Here is a 17,545-nt window from a genome sequence, read left to right on the forward strand (position 1 = left end):
TTCTCCGCTCAGAGGCTCCCGGCGTTGAGGTCACCAAGCCGTGGCCCAATGCGGGAGCGAGGCCGAGCAGAGGGCGGGCGGGATTGGCCGACCGCGGCGCTGGCGCGGGGCGATTGGCTGGGCCGGCGGAGGGGGTGCGGAAGCGCGCTCTGCTGAGGGCGGTGTCGGGGCGGCGGTGCCGGCCGGGCTGCGGCGCGATGCGGGGCGGCTGCCGCCTCTTCCCGCTCCTGCTCCTGTCGCTGCTGCGCGGGCTGTGTCACGGCAGGGAACCGGCGCCGGGCGCTGTTACCTGCGGCTCGGTGCTGAAGCTGCTCAACACCCGCCACAGCGTGCGGCTCCACTCGCACGAGGTCAAGTACGGCTCCGGTGAGCAGAGCCGGGCCGAGGGACACCGCGCTGAGGGGCTGAGGGCTGAGAAATGGCGGGCGGGAAGCCGGGGCGGGGGGGGGGGGGCTGGAAAATAGCGGGAGCTGGAAAGCGTTGGGGGGACGGGTCGTGAGAGGGACAGGAAAATGGCGGGGGCGCAGGGAAGTGGCTGTGAGGGGAGCAAGGAAGTGGCGGGGAGGGGGGGGACAGGCGATGAGAGAAGCAGGGAATTGGCGGGATGGCAGAGAAATGGGAGGGGGGACAGGGGAGGAGGAGGAGGTTAGAGGTTGCTGAGGTCCGTGTCCCTGGTGCAGAGGGAGCAGCAGGCCAGGGATGGGGCGGTGGGGCGCACTGGAGGCCTGGCAGGGAGAGGAGGATGCTGAGTCCCGGGGTACAGGAAGACGTTGCAGCTGTGCTCTGCGGGTCCTGGAGTGGGGATGTGATGGGGATGCTTTGCCCTCATCCCTGAGGTGAGCCCTGTTCTGTTGCATGTGGGGCCTCAGCAGTACCTTCCCAGTGTCTATTCTGGTATCAAGGGTGCTGGTTTGTTTGAGGACACAAAGAACTTGGTAGTATTTTTGAGAAATGCGGGATGGTGTGAATAATAGTCATCATGGATCAGATTTCCTTGTCGTGTATTCACCATGAACTTTGACAGTTTGCATCTACTAACACATGCTGCGAGTAACTTTCAATCTGAAAGATTATTTGGTACCTGCATTCCCATTGCAGTCAGTAAACGGACTGTGAGAATTAAACATCTCTTAAACATGAAGGCATTAGAACATTAAAGCAAGTTGCTTGACTTCTGTCAGGACTTTTTGAACTGGGGAAGTGGGTTAAGTCTCCTGCCATTTAATTCTATTCAAACAGGAAGTGGGCAACAGTCAGTGACAGGAGTTGAAGCTTCAGATGATGCTAACAGTTACTGGCGGATTCGTGGGAAAAGTGATGGCAGTTGCCAGCGCGGGACACCGGTGAAATGTGGACAAGCCATACGACTTACCCATGTTAACACAGGAAAAAATTTACACACTCATCACTTCCCATCACCACTCTCCAATAACCAAGTGAGTTGTTTTAAATCTTAAGCTTTTGTATAGATAGTACATGCTGTTGACTGCAGTTTCTCATGTTTTTGAAGAATCAGGCTTGGGTACCAGCTGCCAGAAACAGTATGTCTGTGCATATCCAGAGTTCAAGTATATGCTTTTCTGCATCTTGGAATAATCTATTTGACAGGTGTAAAATTTAATATGCACCAGTATCGGTATTTCACAGTAGTTTTAACAAATCTGCATTTTTTTATTCTACTAGCAAGACTGGTATGAAATGTTTAGCACTTTCAAGGTGTAGGAGGCTGGGCACCTCCCTCAACATTGTGAAGATTGCTCAAGAGCAAGGCAACTAATCATGTGTTAACACCACTAGGCATTCCTATATCCAAGTTCCTTGGTGATCCAGTCTATTAGTCTCAGTCATCTTCTCGCTATCTCTATTTTGGTCCTCCTTCCACAGGAAAAATGAATCTGCTCTCACAATCATATTTATTTATCATTTTGTACATATCTAGAAGAGTGTAATTTCTAACTGTAATTAGGTGCCAGTATCATCCTTGAACAAATGCTTCTCCAAGATTGAAAATCTCTCTTAAAATAAATAATACAAACTTGTTGGAAGTTTGTCACTAGTTAGTCTTTCAGGCTATGTAGATAGGTCATTTCGTTTAAAGTTGGAAGACCTGACTCTTTGTGAAAAAAATTTGTCTTTTACCATGGGTAAAATGGCTGAGGCAATAAGGTCCAGTTTTGTGTAGGGTATCTAAGTGATCTGGTTATTAAAACAAAAAAAGTGATGGAAAAAATAGCATTTCAGAAGAATTATTTAAAGAATAGATTGACTCTAAAACCTTCCCCCAGTTTTCATTTGTTGGTTTAGACAATTTATATAGCATTGGCATTAAGGTAAAAATGTTCAGCAGCTGTCGTGTTTCTTTGGTTTTGCTGTGTTTGCGTAGTATCTAAGTGAAAGGCAAGTGTGCATGACTTTCCAGAGATTGACAGGACTGTGACTTATGACATTATTGAAATACGATGTAGTTATGAACACAAACTTTTATTTCATGTTCTTTACATCATCTTTCACACATTTTGGACTATGTAAACTTGAATTAACATGACCCTAAAATTTTAGGGTGCTAGGTACAAATTACTGCAGTTATATTTTCAAGTTGTTCATCACTTCTAATTATCAGGTTTTTAAGAATTAAAGGCTGTCTAGAGTCCTAAACAGTTGGAGCTTAGTCTATCTGGTTTCTGGAAATGCTTGGAATTTTTTTTGGTGCATAATGAAATCTAATCTCTAATTTTTGTTTTAGCAGGAATTCATTTGCTTTAATGGTCTTCCTTATTCTTTTAAAGAAATTCAGCTATCTGAAGAAAGAGTGTAAACCAGATAGTTGTTGATGCAATTGTAAGCTTGTTATAATTAAGTAAAAAAGGAATAAGCTTACTTAACAAGCTCAATTGTTGGGATAAAAACACATGCTGAAAAAAACCTGCTGCAGTGCTAACTATGAAGATGGCATACTACAAAACTAAATGTCTACAGTCACAAACTCTTTCGAGTGGGGAAAATTTGCATCAGCATTAGAGTTGTTTCTTTTGCATTTTTCTTAAAGGATCGTTCTGATCTCTGCTTAAGTCCTCCTTTGTTTCATTTGTAATGTATGTTGGGGTTTGTTGGTGGTTTTTGCTCACATTACATGTTGGAGTTTGTTGGCACTTTGTGTTCAGATTGTAGCGGTACAAAGTTCCTGCTTCTGGATTTGATAGCTGTTGACAAAGCAATGCAACAACACTTTTTCTTTCCTCTCCATCCTTGCCTTCATACTCTGCTGACTTCGTGGTTGATATTTTTGTATGCGTATCGGAGGTGTTTGCTTACATTTTCACTGCAGGAAGTTTGTGTCTCTAACAGGAAGTAAGTGCCTTTGGTGATGATGGCGAAGGAGATGACCTCGATATATGGATTGTGCAATGCAGTGGGACTTACTGGGAGCGGGAGGATGCAGTGCGCTTCAAGCACGTGGGAACTGAGGTGTTCCTTTCGATAACAGGGGAACAGTATGGCCATCCCATTAGAGGCCAGCGGGAAGTTCATGGCATGCCTACTGCTAATCATCACAACTATTGGAAAGCAATGGAGGGAGTCTTCATCAAACCCAGTATGGACCCTGCAAAACATGATGAGCTCTGAATTAACAGAGGATCCAAAATGCTTCAGCTTACTCCAGTGTTCGGAGATGCTAATCCTTGGTCTCTTATAAGTCCCGCCTTGCCTAAGTGACTGACTTTCTGTATTACTGAAAGGCATTAGTTCATTCTAGGAATGCAGCACTTCTGTGGGGAATGGCATCTGCCAGGTTCAGCCATTGAAATTTATTTGGTGAAACCCTTTCTGAATTTTCAAGCTTAATTGGTGAAACTAGTTCATGCATCTGTTAGTTTTCGTTGTCATTTGTTTTGCTTGTTACTTTTTCTCAAATTTGAAGGAAATGGAAAAACTGAAGTAATACATTTCTGTAGTCCCAAGTACAATAAAACTTTGTATTTTGTAGTCTTTCCAAATTATAATTAAATATTTCGAGACTGATTTCTACTTCTTAGTGAGATAATGTTATTAACGAGGAATTGGAGTAAGTCTAGAAAGGGAAACATAGTTCTCAAATATGGTGTCTTTTGAATGGCTTGAAGTCAGCTATTCAGCCTTCCAGAAAAAAAATGTGGTCCATTTGAAAATTGCTTCCAATGTCTTTTATGAGTTTCATTGTGGACTGTTTTGGAAGAGTTGAATATACTGTGTATGCTGGAGTAAAAAGACAAAGTTTTAATTTATTATCTTTCTCCAAAGAAGTTTAGATTTTCTGGTAATGGTGATACTGCTAATTGTCGAGTGGTAAAACTGCTCTGCTCTGTGAACTGGTGCAGAAAGCTACTGTTTGTTTAATATTGGAATTTTATAAAATTCCATGTGGTGCGAAGAAACAGTTAAATGTGACTTATGTTGTACTTGCACATCACTCTGCAAGACCAGTATGAGAATCCAGGTGAATAAATAGTGAGGCATACACCCATGTGGGCTTTTTTGTGTGAATCCAGAAGAAGAGACAGAAGAATCTTACTGTTCTGGATTTTTGACAGAATGGTATGCTCCAGAGTGCTAGTAAGGGATCTTCACTGAACAAGTTCTGAATTGCTGTGTTTCTCTGTGAAAAGAGGAAAAAAACCTAATTCTTGAATGTGTTTGTTACTTGCTGTCACTGGAAATACTGATTAAAATTCAAAGTACCATACATTTTCTATTTGCTTTAAACAGAAAAGCTCACAAAATGAGTGTGAAAAGTCAGAAAACGTGGATGTTCTTGTCTCCATGTGTAAATAGTTTACTGATTACGGTCTTAATTAGTCAATCAGTTAAAGAAGCAGGAAACTGATTTACTTACTGCTTTTACAGCTCCAGTCACATGCTGCTGCGTTCTAGTGTTGTGTTGAGAAGGTGCAACAGGCGATTGCAGTTAAGCTTTATGGATATACCTGCTGCTAAGTGCTTCGTGATGCCTCGTGCGGTTGTGCTGTACAGGCTAGCTTCAGGTTTTATTTAAGGGTTTACTACTAGTGAAGATCCTTCATACCCTATGGAACAAGGAACCTCTGTAACAGTTGTTTTGTGTACCTGATTATTTTTCTTTGAAGAAAAAGGTAAGACTGTTTTTCTATGAATTTTAGTTGTGTGTGGGTATTTCATGATTATGAGCATTTTGAAGAGTAAGTAAACTAGCTTTTGCTGTTTTGTGTTTGAAGTAAACTTTTGTGTGATGAATGTTTCAGGCTCACTGATACTCCTGACTAATTGGTATTGAAGTTGTAGCTATAAAGGATAGCTGTTTAAAAACAAACCAAACCTTCTGCATAAACAAGCTGACTTTTCCTTTCCTTTATTAAAAAGGAGGGCTTTTCTTTTGAAGTTGGTATATAAGTAAACACAAAAAGAGTGGTAGCATTTGGCAGGAGGAAGAAATAAATTTGGCAGTGAGCTCTCTGTCACTGAGCGCTAAAAGCTTTATGTCTAAACCGTATGGGCTGAATGTTTGTGCACCTGTGGAATAATGAGTTGGCGGAGAAGGAGTAGAGCTGTGTGGCTCATCTTGGTCTGTGTGCCAGGTACTATCCCTACCCAATGTTATCTCTGCCTGGATGCTTCTGTCCCTAGCCAAGGTATTTATCAGTCTTATTTATTATGCTTGAGTGGGATCTCACTAGACTTTCCTCTCTGTTCTGGATTTGAGCCAAATTGGTTTGGTGAGGCTGAGAAAAAAATTACTTTTAGTTCTTACTGCTTACTTTCTAATATGATCTCAGTTTTGAAAACACTTGTACCTTCTGTTCGTAAAGAACCAAGCTTCTCCACACACATGTATCCATGAATGCCTTATTTAAAGACATATTCAACAATATTCCTGTGAACTGAGTTTCCTTCACTTTTGGCTCTGAACAAAATGTAAAAGTCATTTGGCCTTGCCCATGTGTCACAATAGATTATTTTTTTTTTCAGTTCTTAGCACTATAAAAGTTGTGCCGAAGGACTCTTAAATAAGGGCAGTTGAAATACAGCTTACTTTGGAAGGGTCTGTTATAGTACTAAAATAACTATTGCGTGCTAAATGCAGACTACAAAAAGTCATAAGTAGGACGTGCAAAACCTTATAGCTGCAAAAAATGATGGCTTCTGCTAATGTGCTTTCTTTTCTGTATAACTTCCAGATTTACAAGACTTGTATTAGTATCTGTTTAATGTTATATTTTATGCTTTAAACTGGAGTATTGAGATTTCAGAATCTGATTTGGGTGTTTTTATTTACTTTGGTTGCTTACTTCTCAGTCCTTCCCCCACAGCTGAGGACTAGAGACTTGGAGAATCCCAGGTTTTATATTGTTGCATTTTGTTGTTGTTTATTTTACATATGACTTTTATCATCTGCCTAAAGATGGTAGGACTCTTGGGTAAAACATGAAATACGGAGAGATGTACATATGAAAGTTCAGAACACTGTTTTGCTTCTTTCTTCATTTTAAGGTGGCAAATTTTATAATACCTCTTGTCAAAATTCTCTGTATGCTTCAAGGTTAAGTGAAAACTTTATTTTGGCTTCTGATGCTAGCAGAAAATAATTATTTCACATAACTGACAGGTGCTTTCCAATTTCTTGCTCACTACTACAAGAACTCTTTGAAAAGGTGTGCCGATGTTACTCTTCCTTTAATAAACTAGAAAGGCTTTGGGGAAAAGAATTGGAAGGATCCTTATTTATAGTTGTTCTCAGTGGGAATAATTGCTAAAGACAATCTACCTACTTTAAACTCTCTACTTTGAAAAAAATCTGTCAAATACTGCATTTTACACATCTGTATACATCTAGTTCAGTGTAAAATGACAGAGATCCTTAGACATGTTAATTTTGGAGGCAAGTGAGTGTGTCTACAAACACTTTTACTCTTTGTTTCCTGAAGCTTTTTAAAGCTCTGGCACATGAACACTTGCCACATGTTTTGACTTCTCAGTCGGTATGAATGAGAACTGGGTTTAGTTCTTCGAAAGTGGTAGAAGTGATGTACTGCTCACTGATTCTTCATTCTGAATGTTGAGGCTAAAGATAAACCAATGTTTTAATTTTATTATGTTTGTGTGGGAATACTAATTGGGTATATCTGTTCTTATTAAATTAGTATATATTTTAAAAAATCAAAACAACAAAAAAAAATTACAATCAAAACAACCCTGTAACAGTGATGCTTGCTCAGCGGTTTTTTTAAGCCTGTTAGTTTTGCTGACTCTTCTTTCTCGTCTGCCTCTCTTCTCCAGCACTGAAGCACTAGCTGTCAGCGTACATGCACCATGTTTCACACCTGTACTAGACAGAGGCTGAACCTTAGCAATATTTCCTTCCAGCAGCAATATCTTGCTAGGTGCCACTCCCTGGTTGGCATCCTTGCTGGCTTTTTGGTTAGGTTCCCTGCTGGCAGCTGGGAAACTGGCTAAGAGCCTGTGAGAGATTAGTGTATGCAGCATGCCACGATGCTGCCTGACCCTCTTTACCACTTTGCCCTCTTTCCTACCTTAGAGTTCTCATCTGTGCCCTTTTGATTTTGCAGTTCTCTCTTCAAACATCTCTTCCTGTAATCCAGTTCTGGGCTACCATTCAATTATCTTTGATAATTAATTGGTTCATAATGTGGCTGTTTAATCAACTGCCTTTCAGGAACCCATGTGTTTGGGCTTACAAGATAGCACCCATGGTTGTGTCATTAAGCTTTTTAAGAAAACAGTTTAAAAAAAAAAGCTACCCTTAAACAGGAATACTCAGAGCTAAGGTAGTGCTTTCTTCCTGTAGTCTGCTTGATTCTCTCCTGTGGGCTGGGAAGCACAGGGGATGGTTTGCTTCCTCAAGAAGGAATACAATGTTCAACCTTACCAACGTGGAGTTGCATTGGAAACACAAGGCAATTCAAGCTTACCTTAGGGTATGTGGCATTTATTATGTATGCAAGTCACAAACACTAATAAACTTCAGGGTCCTAAGGTTATTTTAAATACTTAGAGGAATAAATATTTTCTTCCTCCTCCCACCAACATTCTAAGTGTCTCAGTGCTCCCATGTTTATACTTTAGCAGGACCTTGAGTATTTACACCTGAGAACGTATTTTTACTCTATGAAAAAGACAGAACACCAAGGTAAGCTCCTTCTAATCTGTTTCCTTAATCACATTTGCAATAATTTTAGCGATGTGTGGGAACTGATTGAGAGATGTCAACCAATTCCTCTGAGGGCAGTACTGAGTTTAGGTGTGTATGAAACAGAGGGAATATAGTAGACTGAAAGTAGACTTTAGCAGTTGCACAGTTCAATGCTTCTTTCTGTTTAAATTGCAGCAAATTAAACTGATTGTGAAAACCTGTTACTATATTTGGTATTGTACTAATTCTAAATTAGCATAAAGTTCACAGTGGAATCCTCCTATGACAGTGCTGATACTGATTCAAGCTGCTGTTTTGTGAGGAATTCAGCTGTCTTCAATCCTTTGGGAAAATGGTGTCCTGCTTCATTAGGGTTAGAAGTCTTAGAAGCTGTATGACATCTCAAGGGTACCAAAACCTCATGAAACACATTACAAATTAATTAGAATGTGTGCAAGCTATAAAACTGCCTAATTAGTTCCTCTATGCTTTTTTAAACTATAAAAATAATGTGCAGGTGCTGGCTTTGAATGTGTGGAGGACTGTTGAGCTTGGACCTAAGGCTCTTTGCTTGATCTTCGTGATGGTCATGGATTTATTCAGATAAGCTTCATTTTCTGAGAGTACTGAGCGGTAGTAGAAGTGCGTGCTGTGCTGAGTGAATCTAGCGTAACTCAAACCATAGCTAAACACAGAACACAGTGGGTACCCCATGTTGGTATTTTTCTTCTGTTGATGCCTTCTCGGCCCCAGCTCTCCTGCCCGGCCGCTGCAGGCTGGAAGGGTCGAGCTGACTGCAGATACCTTCCCGCTGCTCCCTGGGTTGCAGGTGCCCCACACGGAGCCACACAATCGCTGGGGGTTGTTTTCCGCTCACTCAAGTCCGGGTGACTACTCTGTCCGGCCTAGAGCCCTTTAGATGATCTGTATAAAAACTTGGGTGGCATAGATGCGAGCAGGGGCCGTTCTGAGGAGGAAGGGACGGGCACATTTTTCCCCTTCTGTCCGCCGGGGAGCCGGCCGGTTGCCGGGGCCGGTGGCCGCTAGTCAGCGCTGCTCCTCCGCCTTGGCGCCCGCTGCCCGAGCGCTGCCGCTGCCCGAGCGCTGCCGCCCGGCTCCCCGGGAACCGGGCGCCTTTGGCAGCCCAGCAGCGTCTCAGGCGCGTAGCTTTGATCGCCAGCAAATGTATATTCTTCGGGGGGGGAACAAATAACAGCCGCTTCCCCTGCCTTACAGGGCGAAGTCGATCAGCTGCTGTAACCCCCCTGCGCCGCCGTGTCTCAAGTGCGCTCTGCCGAGTCAGGTACTACTCGGTTCTTTGAAAGGGAAGTTTAAAACGTTAGCATGGGCTATAAAGCGATGCTTTAGGCGTTTCTGTTTACTATCTCTCTGTAGGATCGATAAAGTGCGGCCAAGGCTGAAGTCTGTTTGCTTACAGAAGACATTTAAGCCAATTACCTGTATCATAAAATTAAATACCGGTTTCCGCTCAGTGGGGGGGAGGAAAGACACAAAAGGGTCGTTAAACAGGGAGCTCTCTTCTCCTCCTGTCATCTACAACAATCCCGTTGCATTTTGCGAGATCTCGGAAGCAGAAGCTAAAATCAAAGATCTGTTTCTAGTTGCACGTCAGTGGTAATACACCGGGGACAAGATGCGTTCATGTGAGTAACTCACCCGGCTCCCCTCGGCTCTTGCGTGACCGTGGATCCTGTGCCACCCGCCGTGGGTTCCCTCTGGCGTTAGGATGAAAGCCGAGCTGCTATCTCTTGCCGAGGCGGCAGCGGTTTGTGAGCCGCCGGGAGGCTGCACCCGTCGGCTTCTCCCCGCCATCCTGCGGGGCTGCAGCCCCCGCTGGCTGCGTGGGTCGCCCACGTCGCGCCCCGCCAGCCGTCCTCGGTGGGGACCGCGGGCTGGCGGGTCCCGCTCCCATCCCGGCCAGCGCCGTTGTTGTCAAGGGGCTTCGTTCCTTTGCCAGACGGACGTAGATTTTCCTGCAAATCCTGCAACTTTGGTTTCTCAGCATCAGCCTCCTGCCGCTATTCCTCCGTTCCTAGCGGAGAGACGACCCTGAACGGGCACCTTCTGCGCTCCCGGGTACCAGTATGTGCGAGCCAGCCTCTGCTGCCGGCGATCCTCGGGTGATGGCAGGAGGCTTCCTCCCAGACCCGCTCTCCCGCAGCCGCAACTGGCCCTCACGCCGATCTCTGCCCCCTCCCCTCGTCCCTCCCCACCCCTCTCCGCTCCGCCTGGCACGCTCGTCGTCTCTTTATTCAGCCTCGCGTGCTGCGGCGGACGCGGGGGGGTCCTGCCGCGGGTGCGCAGCCAGGAGCGCGGGTGCCGGCGCCGCTGCCAGCCTACCCCCGGCTGTGGGCAGAGCCCGGCAGGAGCCCTGGGGAGGTCGGGCACGCGTGGGAGAGCTGCTCGCCGTGGCAGGGCTGAATGCCACGGACGGGGTTGCGCTGGGCAGCGCCGCCGCCCTGTGCCGGGGCGGGGGGGCGCGCGCGGCGAAGACGGGGATCCGTTCCCGGTTCCTTCGCTGACTCCACCCGACTTCCTCGGGCCAGGTGGCAGGTTTAAAGCCCGGTAGCTGAAGGCTACAAACAGAAGCGTTGGGCTGGGGAATTACAGGAGCGCGGTGCCTCCTTGTGCCGAGGACCGACAGCAGCGCCTCGGTACCTGCCCGGGAGAGGGAGCCGAGGGGCGCCCTGAGCGCTTGTCCCGCACCTAGGACGGGCCGTCCGGAGGGCTCCGTGCTTGTAGAGACTCTAACTGTGTTGCTGCAGGGCTTATGAGAAGGTTTCCAGCCCTGTCCGGCTGCTGACACTGTGAGGGAAACACGCCTTGATGCCCCTCCGGTAGTTCCTGCTACAACCTGATCTAGCTCGGTAACTGCCTTCGATGGGCACACGGAGTGCGGTGTGATAAATAATTGTATAGGCACTTGTGTAATCACCCGTCTACTCCACTTGTATCCTCCCTGCTTGTTCAAAACGGGAAGGCTCATGATTCGTGCCAGCAACATCTTATACTGGGCTTGTGTCGTGTGTGCTTGTGACTCCGTCGCCAAAAGAACCGCTGTTGTAGCATTAAACCTGTGCGGCTAAAACAGACATCGGAAAGTGCAGAACGCGAGACTTCTGAAATTGCACCCAAGGGAGCACCATCTGCTGTCTCTCTTGCAAATATTATACTTTTGAACGCATTACTTCTGCCTTCACTGGGTGCGGGTGTGGAGATGATTACTGTCGAGCTGGAGGCGATTTTCTGTAAAGCTGCACAGCAAAACACGTTGATGTACTGCATTTCCTCAGCAATACAAACCCGGAGTGGTGAGGGTGACTCTCAGTCGGGATTAGAGACTTCAGTCTCCGGGGCAAAACAGCTTAAAATGTTAAAATCTGTGTCTGTCTCCCTACATGGCCGCTGATTTCCCTCGTGAGGTGGGAGGCTGTTTACTGTGAGTGATTAACTGAAACCTTGCTTAAAAGTCTCAGCAGCTTCGGACCCCCCCGGTCTCGGCTCTGGGGGGGTGAAAGTGCTTCTTCGTGTCGCCCCCGAGGAAAGCTGCCTGTCGGGGCTAACGCCGGGCGCGGAAGGGCGGGAGGGATGCTGCTCGGCAAAGGGGGGGGACCCGACCGGCTAGAATAGGTGCATTTGCTCCTTGGGGTATAAATACTCAGCTGGGAGAGCACAACTTCCTTCCTCCCTCCCCAAAAAGGAAGAGGTAACTGATTTTTGGAAGCGGCAGCTGGAGTGGGACACCCTCCTCCGGGAGAGCTGTGGAGGGTAGCGGAGAAAAGCCTGAAATCCCTCCCGAGACTGGAAGTTTCCCAGCGCAGCTTTTATAGCTTCCTCCCCAGCGCCCCCGAAAGCCCTGCCAGGGAGCGAGCCCCGGCACGACGGGATGGCGGCTCGTGTGCTGTGGGGAGGGGGTGTCCCGAATGCGGAGAATAGCAGAACAAAGTGTATGTGCATGTCGGGGACGGAGAAGGAGGGTTTCCGAGCCCGGCGGTCCCCAGCAAGGCAGGGGCGCGGACCTGGAGGCGAGCGGCGGTGGGAGGGGGCCGGGCAGGCGGGCGGGGGCTGCGTGGGGCAGGGCGCACGCGTGGAGGGGATGTACAGTGAGAGCCGGCCGGGGGAGGGTGCCTCAGCACCCTCAGCCCTTCCCTGCCCGCCGGGGCAGCCCCTGGCTGGGACCCCGCGGCGGGGCAGCGGTAGCGGAGCTTCCGCCGGCTGCCGGGAGCGGGGGGGCGGCGCTGGGAGGACTGGTGCTGAGTGGGACCACTGAAAGGTGCTTTTGAGGGGAAAACAATAATGCAGAACGGCTCCTCTCTTTCCAGGCTTTCTGCGCTCTTCTCCATAGGGAAGTTGCCCGGTTAGATCGTTCTTGTCAGAAAACCACCTTGACCCTAGGTCATATTTTCTTCTATGTCTTAAGAAACAGAAGAAAAAGATTATCCGTTGTCCACTCTGAGACACTTTCATACTGAAAGAATGGCTTAATATTTAACCTAAAAAAAGATCCATCCTAATAAAGTGTTAGCTAAAGTCGAGGGATCTTTTGGTAGGAATCGGTGGAGCTATGCTTAAGGTACTGGACTGGCACTGATGACCACCACTCGATTCGTGGCTTCAGAACCAAGTAATCCCAAGCAACGTGTTGGTACCTCTTTGTCCCACCTGGAAGAGAGAATCAAAGGTTTTCTGTGCCCTGTGAGCGGTGGACTGGGACCCGGGGTTGGTGTGCGGGAAGCCAGCGGGAAGGCTGGGTGACATGCCCTGGGCTGTCCGGAGAAACCCCTGCCCCCCCCCCCCCCAGTGTCCTTCCCCCGCAGCTCCGCAGAGTGGCAGAAGATCCCCCGCTGCCTCTCTCCCCTGGGCCTGCTCGGAGCAGGTTAAAATGGCGACGGCCACCCTGTCCCTCGAAGGCAGCAGCTTCTGCGTGGCCCTGCTCGACCGCCCAGGGGCTCCAGGGTGACGGGGGGCAGGCGGGACCCGGGCCACGGCCGCTGCCGCCGCAGCCCGGCTGGAGAGAGCCCGGCTGTCCCGCCGGGAGCCAGCGCCCACCCGGGGCTGCTCTGGCCCCTGCTCGGCACTGCGGGGTGTCAGGGGTTCCCTGCTCCTCGCCACCCCTCTCTGCCCGGTGCTTTCCGCCCTTCTGCCTCCAGGACCGACCGGCGGCGGGCGGGAGACCCGCGGCGCTCGCTTCTTTGCGGGAACCGCGGCGAAATCCAGCGGGGCGGCGGCGGGGTCGCTCCGAGCCCCCTGGGGTACCCGAGCGGGGCTCGCCCGGCAGCACGGCCGGAGCAGCAGCGGGCTCCCTCCACGCTGGTCTCTCGGGGCGTTTATGTGCATCAGTGGGCTTGCAATTGAACAGAGAAGAGCCAGGGAAGGATGTGCTTGGATTTCAGGGCTATTTTAGGCAGAAATAATCGGAAATGTGTGAGTGAAGAGCCTGAGCAATACTTACTGAACAGTCTCTCCTGCTCCATGTCTCTCTCTTCCCCCCCCCCCTATTTTATGCGTGCCCCCAAGTTAATAAAAATATTTCATTCCAAGACGTCTGTGTCGAGAAGTGGCTTTAGTCGGTGCTCCCCTCGCACCGCCCTGAGCCTCCCCTCCCGTCCCTGCCAGGGCCGGTGGACGTGATTTTTTGCGTCAGCCTCCCACGGAGGGGAAGGCTGGTTCGGTGCACACCTTCCCCGAAGGAAGGCGGGCTGCCCTTCACCCCTCTGTCCCGGGGCCGGGGGAAGCTCCTCCTTGGGCGCCTTCCCTTTGGACAGAGCCGTGCGAAGAAAGCGGCGGGGCTGGCTGTCAGCGGGGTCCTTTCAGGAGCCACGAGCCAGAGACCCCCCGAAATCCCCGTTCAATCCCTTTGCGGGGGTCGGTTTCGCTCGGCAGCAGCTGCGGTGCACCGGCCCTCGATGAGCCCCCAGCACTGAAACCCCTTTCCTAACGCCGGCGGCAGCGCGGCTCGGCGCTGCCCGTCCCGCTCGGACGCTCGCCGTGCCGTCGGGGCAGCGGCGCGGAGCCCGGGCAGAGGCTCCCTCCCGGCCCGGGGAGCCCCGGGGAGCCCCGCCGGCCCGCGCCCCCTCACCGCTCCTCAGCTGCTGGCTTTAACCCACCTGCGAAGGGTTTTCCCGCTGCAGTGCCAAGAGCCATTCAGCTGGTCGAGGCTTTAAAGATCCCTTACCCCACTGGCTCCCACATACACGGTACAAATGGAAAACGGTTCAGCTTCACTTTTCCCGATATAAATATCCCGATTCCCCCCACCCCTATTTAAATTCTCTCCTGCTTTTTTTTTTTTTTTTTTTTTTTTTTTTGGTGTGTGTGAGATGTTTTTTGGGGGATTGGTGGTTGTTGGTTTGTTCCTTGTAAACATTCACCTTTCATTAGGGATCTCTGTGTGTGAAGAGGGAAAGGAGGGGAAGAAGGGATCGATTCCGATCAGAGAATTTGGCCAGAGATTCAACCAAAACTACACTTTCACTTGCTCCAAACACTGCTATAAATGGCCTAAATTAATCACTCGGTGTTTGGGGGTGGGCAGTGAGGAATCCTTAGTTTTGCTGGTACTTGGTGCCTGTAACAGCTTGCACGTGAAGGTGGCCTCCATACTTCTCTAGGGCTGTTGACACATCCACTTTTCCTTCAGAACGGGAAGGCTTTCATTTTCCACTTCTCTTGGAGTGGAGTCTCCCTTTTGTTTGAATTTTCCAAAATTAATTTAGAGATGTGTTAAAGGTGTAACCATTGTAAAAGGAAAACTAAGCAACAGAATTTTCTGCTGGTGGCCTGTGTAAAACCAGATTGCTGTCACCCTAAACTTGTTCTGAAATATGATGGGGATTCACAGTGGAGGAACAAACCAGTTTGTCTTCTAGCTCTATGTGATGGTGGCTTTCATACTCAGTGTAAGTCCCTACTGATTTTAATTGGGCAAACTGCTCCCAAAGATGTACTGACTCCTGGCAGAGGTGTTGCTTCTCAGCAGATCAGTGTTTGAGGGAGGCAGGGGTCTGCCATTTCTTGTAGTAGTAGCAGGGTGACTCTTTAAAATATTTGACTTTTTACACCCATGCAAAATGGTACACTTGAGTTTGCACTGTGCACAGCGTCTTATCGTTGTCACCTGATTACTCTGTGTGTCTAAGGAGGTTTACAAGACAAGGGCTTACCCACCTCCCAGGTGAGTAAGCAGGATTTTTACCAAGTCGGTGTTTGATGCTGAGCCCAGGCAGTGTACCTAGTTCCATGCAGTGCCCCAAAGACTATTTTGGTTTGCCCCAAGGAACTTCCATTCTCAATTAGCCACCCACCTGCTGTTCTGCTAGCTCGTTATGGCAGAGATCTCTGCCCGTGGAGCTTCTGGTGACAACTAAAGAGAAGAGCATGGTTTTAAAGCTCTGATGCTTTGAGACTCTTCTTCCCATCTGTTCACTTCTGGGCAGAGGGATGGGTCCTTTGCAAGGACGCAGGGCTACTAGATCCAGGCTTTGCCTGGGGAAGCTTGCCATTCCCAGGAAGGGTTTAGCTGGAATCTCAGAAGTTGTGTACAGATTGAGCCAGGCTTCGGCTGAAAAGCTGGGTGGATAATGCCATTGTCAAGCCTCCAGTGGAGCAGTTTGGCCACCTGCTACTCCCTTTGGATGGGAACAGGATGCTTACTGGCTGGCTTATCAGGAAGGGAATATACTTCCAGGTACCCCATGTCAGTGGGGTTCTCTGGAGGAGTTAACAGTGAATACCTTTATCCTGATCAATCGTAGCTAGGATTTAGATTTTTTTTTTTAATATGCTTCACCTTCTTTCTTAGCACTTAGTTTGTCATAATTGCCAGAACATACCCTGTCGTCAGTCTGTGCTGGGATGAATCCTGAGGACTGAATGTGGAGCAGTGGCAGGATATGGTCCTAAAACCGAGCAGCTTGTGCTTCCTGTAGGGAAGCCTTCTAGAGGCAGCGTACACCCCCACTGCAGCAGAGTGAGCACAGTGCTGACCAGCAGGTCTAGGGAAAAAATTCTATTGTGCCTTGGTTTTCAGTAAATATGCCATGAGCTACCTAGTGGTATTAGGTCTAATCATAGGAGTTTTCCCCTCAATGCTGTGGCTGGATTTATGTTGATCATTTTAAAACAAATCTCACAGATATATTTAGTAGAAGAATGTGTAAACCCCCAACCCCCAAATGGTATTATGTAACCAATACAGTATTTAAGTGCCCCCTGTGTAAACTAACTGAAAAGCCTGCTGTTTGCCTTCTTTGCCTCTGTTGTGTATTGGTCAACCGAAGCCGGGCGCTCTGTTTGCTGTTCTGATTACTATTTTAAAAGGAAAGATCCATAGGATCATGTTATCCAGAAAGTGAAAAAGACTTAAACCCCACTCACTGGGCTTAGAGAGGGCTCTGGGGCTGACTGAGAGCCCTCTCGTGGGCTGCCCAGGGGTGTGGATTGCCAAGAGAGCTTGTGCCATTTGAAAGCGAACGCACATCATGGATACAGCCCTGCACAATGTACTTTGTTCCTTTATTTTGGCATGTGTGGTGCAGCCGTTCTTGATGGCCTCTGCAACCTCAGCCCTAGGGTTCAGCTGAGCTCAGCAAAGATGAAGATGTGTTAGTGTAGGGTCAAGGAGATGGTGGGAGCTAGTGGGCCAACTGGGAACATGTTCCCGCTACTACATCTAGAGCTGGTATCAGTGGAAATGAGAGGTGGATTTCCTCTTCCTTTAAACCAAGAGGAGTTTGTAGGCTTTCCCCCTAATTTACTGTTATTGATCTGCTATCAGCTCCTTGCCCAGTTAAATCCTTTATTCAAGGTGCTGGATCTTAGGAGCACAGTGGTTTCCCATTATTGTTATAATCTTTTGGCAAAGAGAGATTCCCCTTTCTCAGTAACGCACCAAAGTGGAAGTAATCGCTCTTTCTTCTTCTTGCATTTGTCCTTTCCTGTTTCATTCACCGATTGAAAAATGGCTAAAGAGCAGCCCCCATTTCACCTCCCCTTTTCCCTGATTGACTCAGCAGCTCCTGGGACAGAGAGAGGAAAGGGGCCTCGAGGTCACAACCTTCACAATCTTCAAAGCCCCTGCCGCTTCCAGCAGCTGTCACAGCTCTCACTGACCATATCCCCAGAAGGTCAGCAAAAAAATAAACACTGGGGCCCGACAGGTCCCCTTCTCATGCAAACTGGCCATTTCCCTCCCCAGCTCCCATTCCATGCATAGCTTACACATAGGAGACCCCCTTGGATTTGCACAGAGCTATGCAAGAGCAAAATGCCACAGAAAATAAAAGCAGAAGGGCTTCCTGGGCAGGCAGGGTGGGAAAAAGAAAAGCAGCTTCCTGAGATCTCCATGCCCACCCACAGGCTGCT

The 17,545-nt window shown here is 48.4% G+C and overlaps 2 protein-coding genes across 2 annotated transcripts in view; both read left to right on the plus strand.

The window, feature by feature from the left end:
• The first annotated feature begins 139 nt into the window (after window positions 1–139).
• Window positions 140–4,020, plus strand: SDF2L1 (stromal cell derived factor 2 like 1). Its single transcript, XM_074887100.1, has 3 exons — window positions 140–366; window positions 1,240–1,436; window positions 3,346–4,020. The coding sequence occupies exons 1-3, from the start codon at window positions 198–200 to the stop codon at window positions 3,622–3,624; spliced, it is 645 nt and encodes a 214-aa protein (XP_074743201.1). The 5' UTR covers window positions 140–197; the 3' UTR covers window positions 3,625–4,020.
• Window positions 4,021–4,166: 146 nt separating this feature from the next.
• Window positions 4,167–17,545, plus strand: part of TOP3B (DNA topoisomerase III beta) — a 90,225-nt gene continuing 76,846 nt past the window's right edge. The window contains exon 1 of the mRNA XM_074887090.1: window positions 4,167–5,126. The gene's annotated coding sequence lies outside the window, so the exon portion shown is untranslated. The remainder of the gene's footprint in view (window positions 5,127–17,545) is intronic.

This window comes from Strix uralensis, chromosome 17 (assembly GCF_047716275.1).
Source record: "Strix uralensis isolate ZFMK-TIS-50842 chromosome 17, bStrUra1, whole genome shotgun sequence".
Lineage (NCBI taxonomy): Eukaryota > Metazoa > Chordata > Aves > Strigiformes > Strigidae > Strix > Strix uralensis.

Bases quoted from the DNA above. Each gene is read 5' to 3' on its own strand.
- SDF2L1 (XM_074887100.1), top strand. From the start codon at position 198: ATGCGGGGCGGCTGCCGCCTCTTCCCGCTCCTGCTCCTGTCGCTGCTG. The intron at 367-1,239 runs GTGAGCAGAGCC...CTATTCAAACAG, and splicing joins CGAGGTCAAGTACGGCTCCG to GAAGTGGGCAACAGTCAGTG. The intron at 1,437-3,345 runs GTGAGTTGTTTT...TGTCTCTAACAG, and splicing joins CACCACTCTCCAATAACCAA to GAAGTAAGTGCCTTTGGTGA.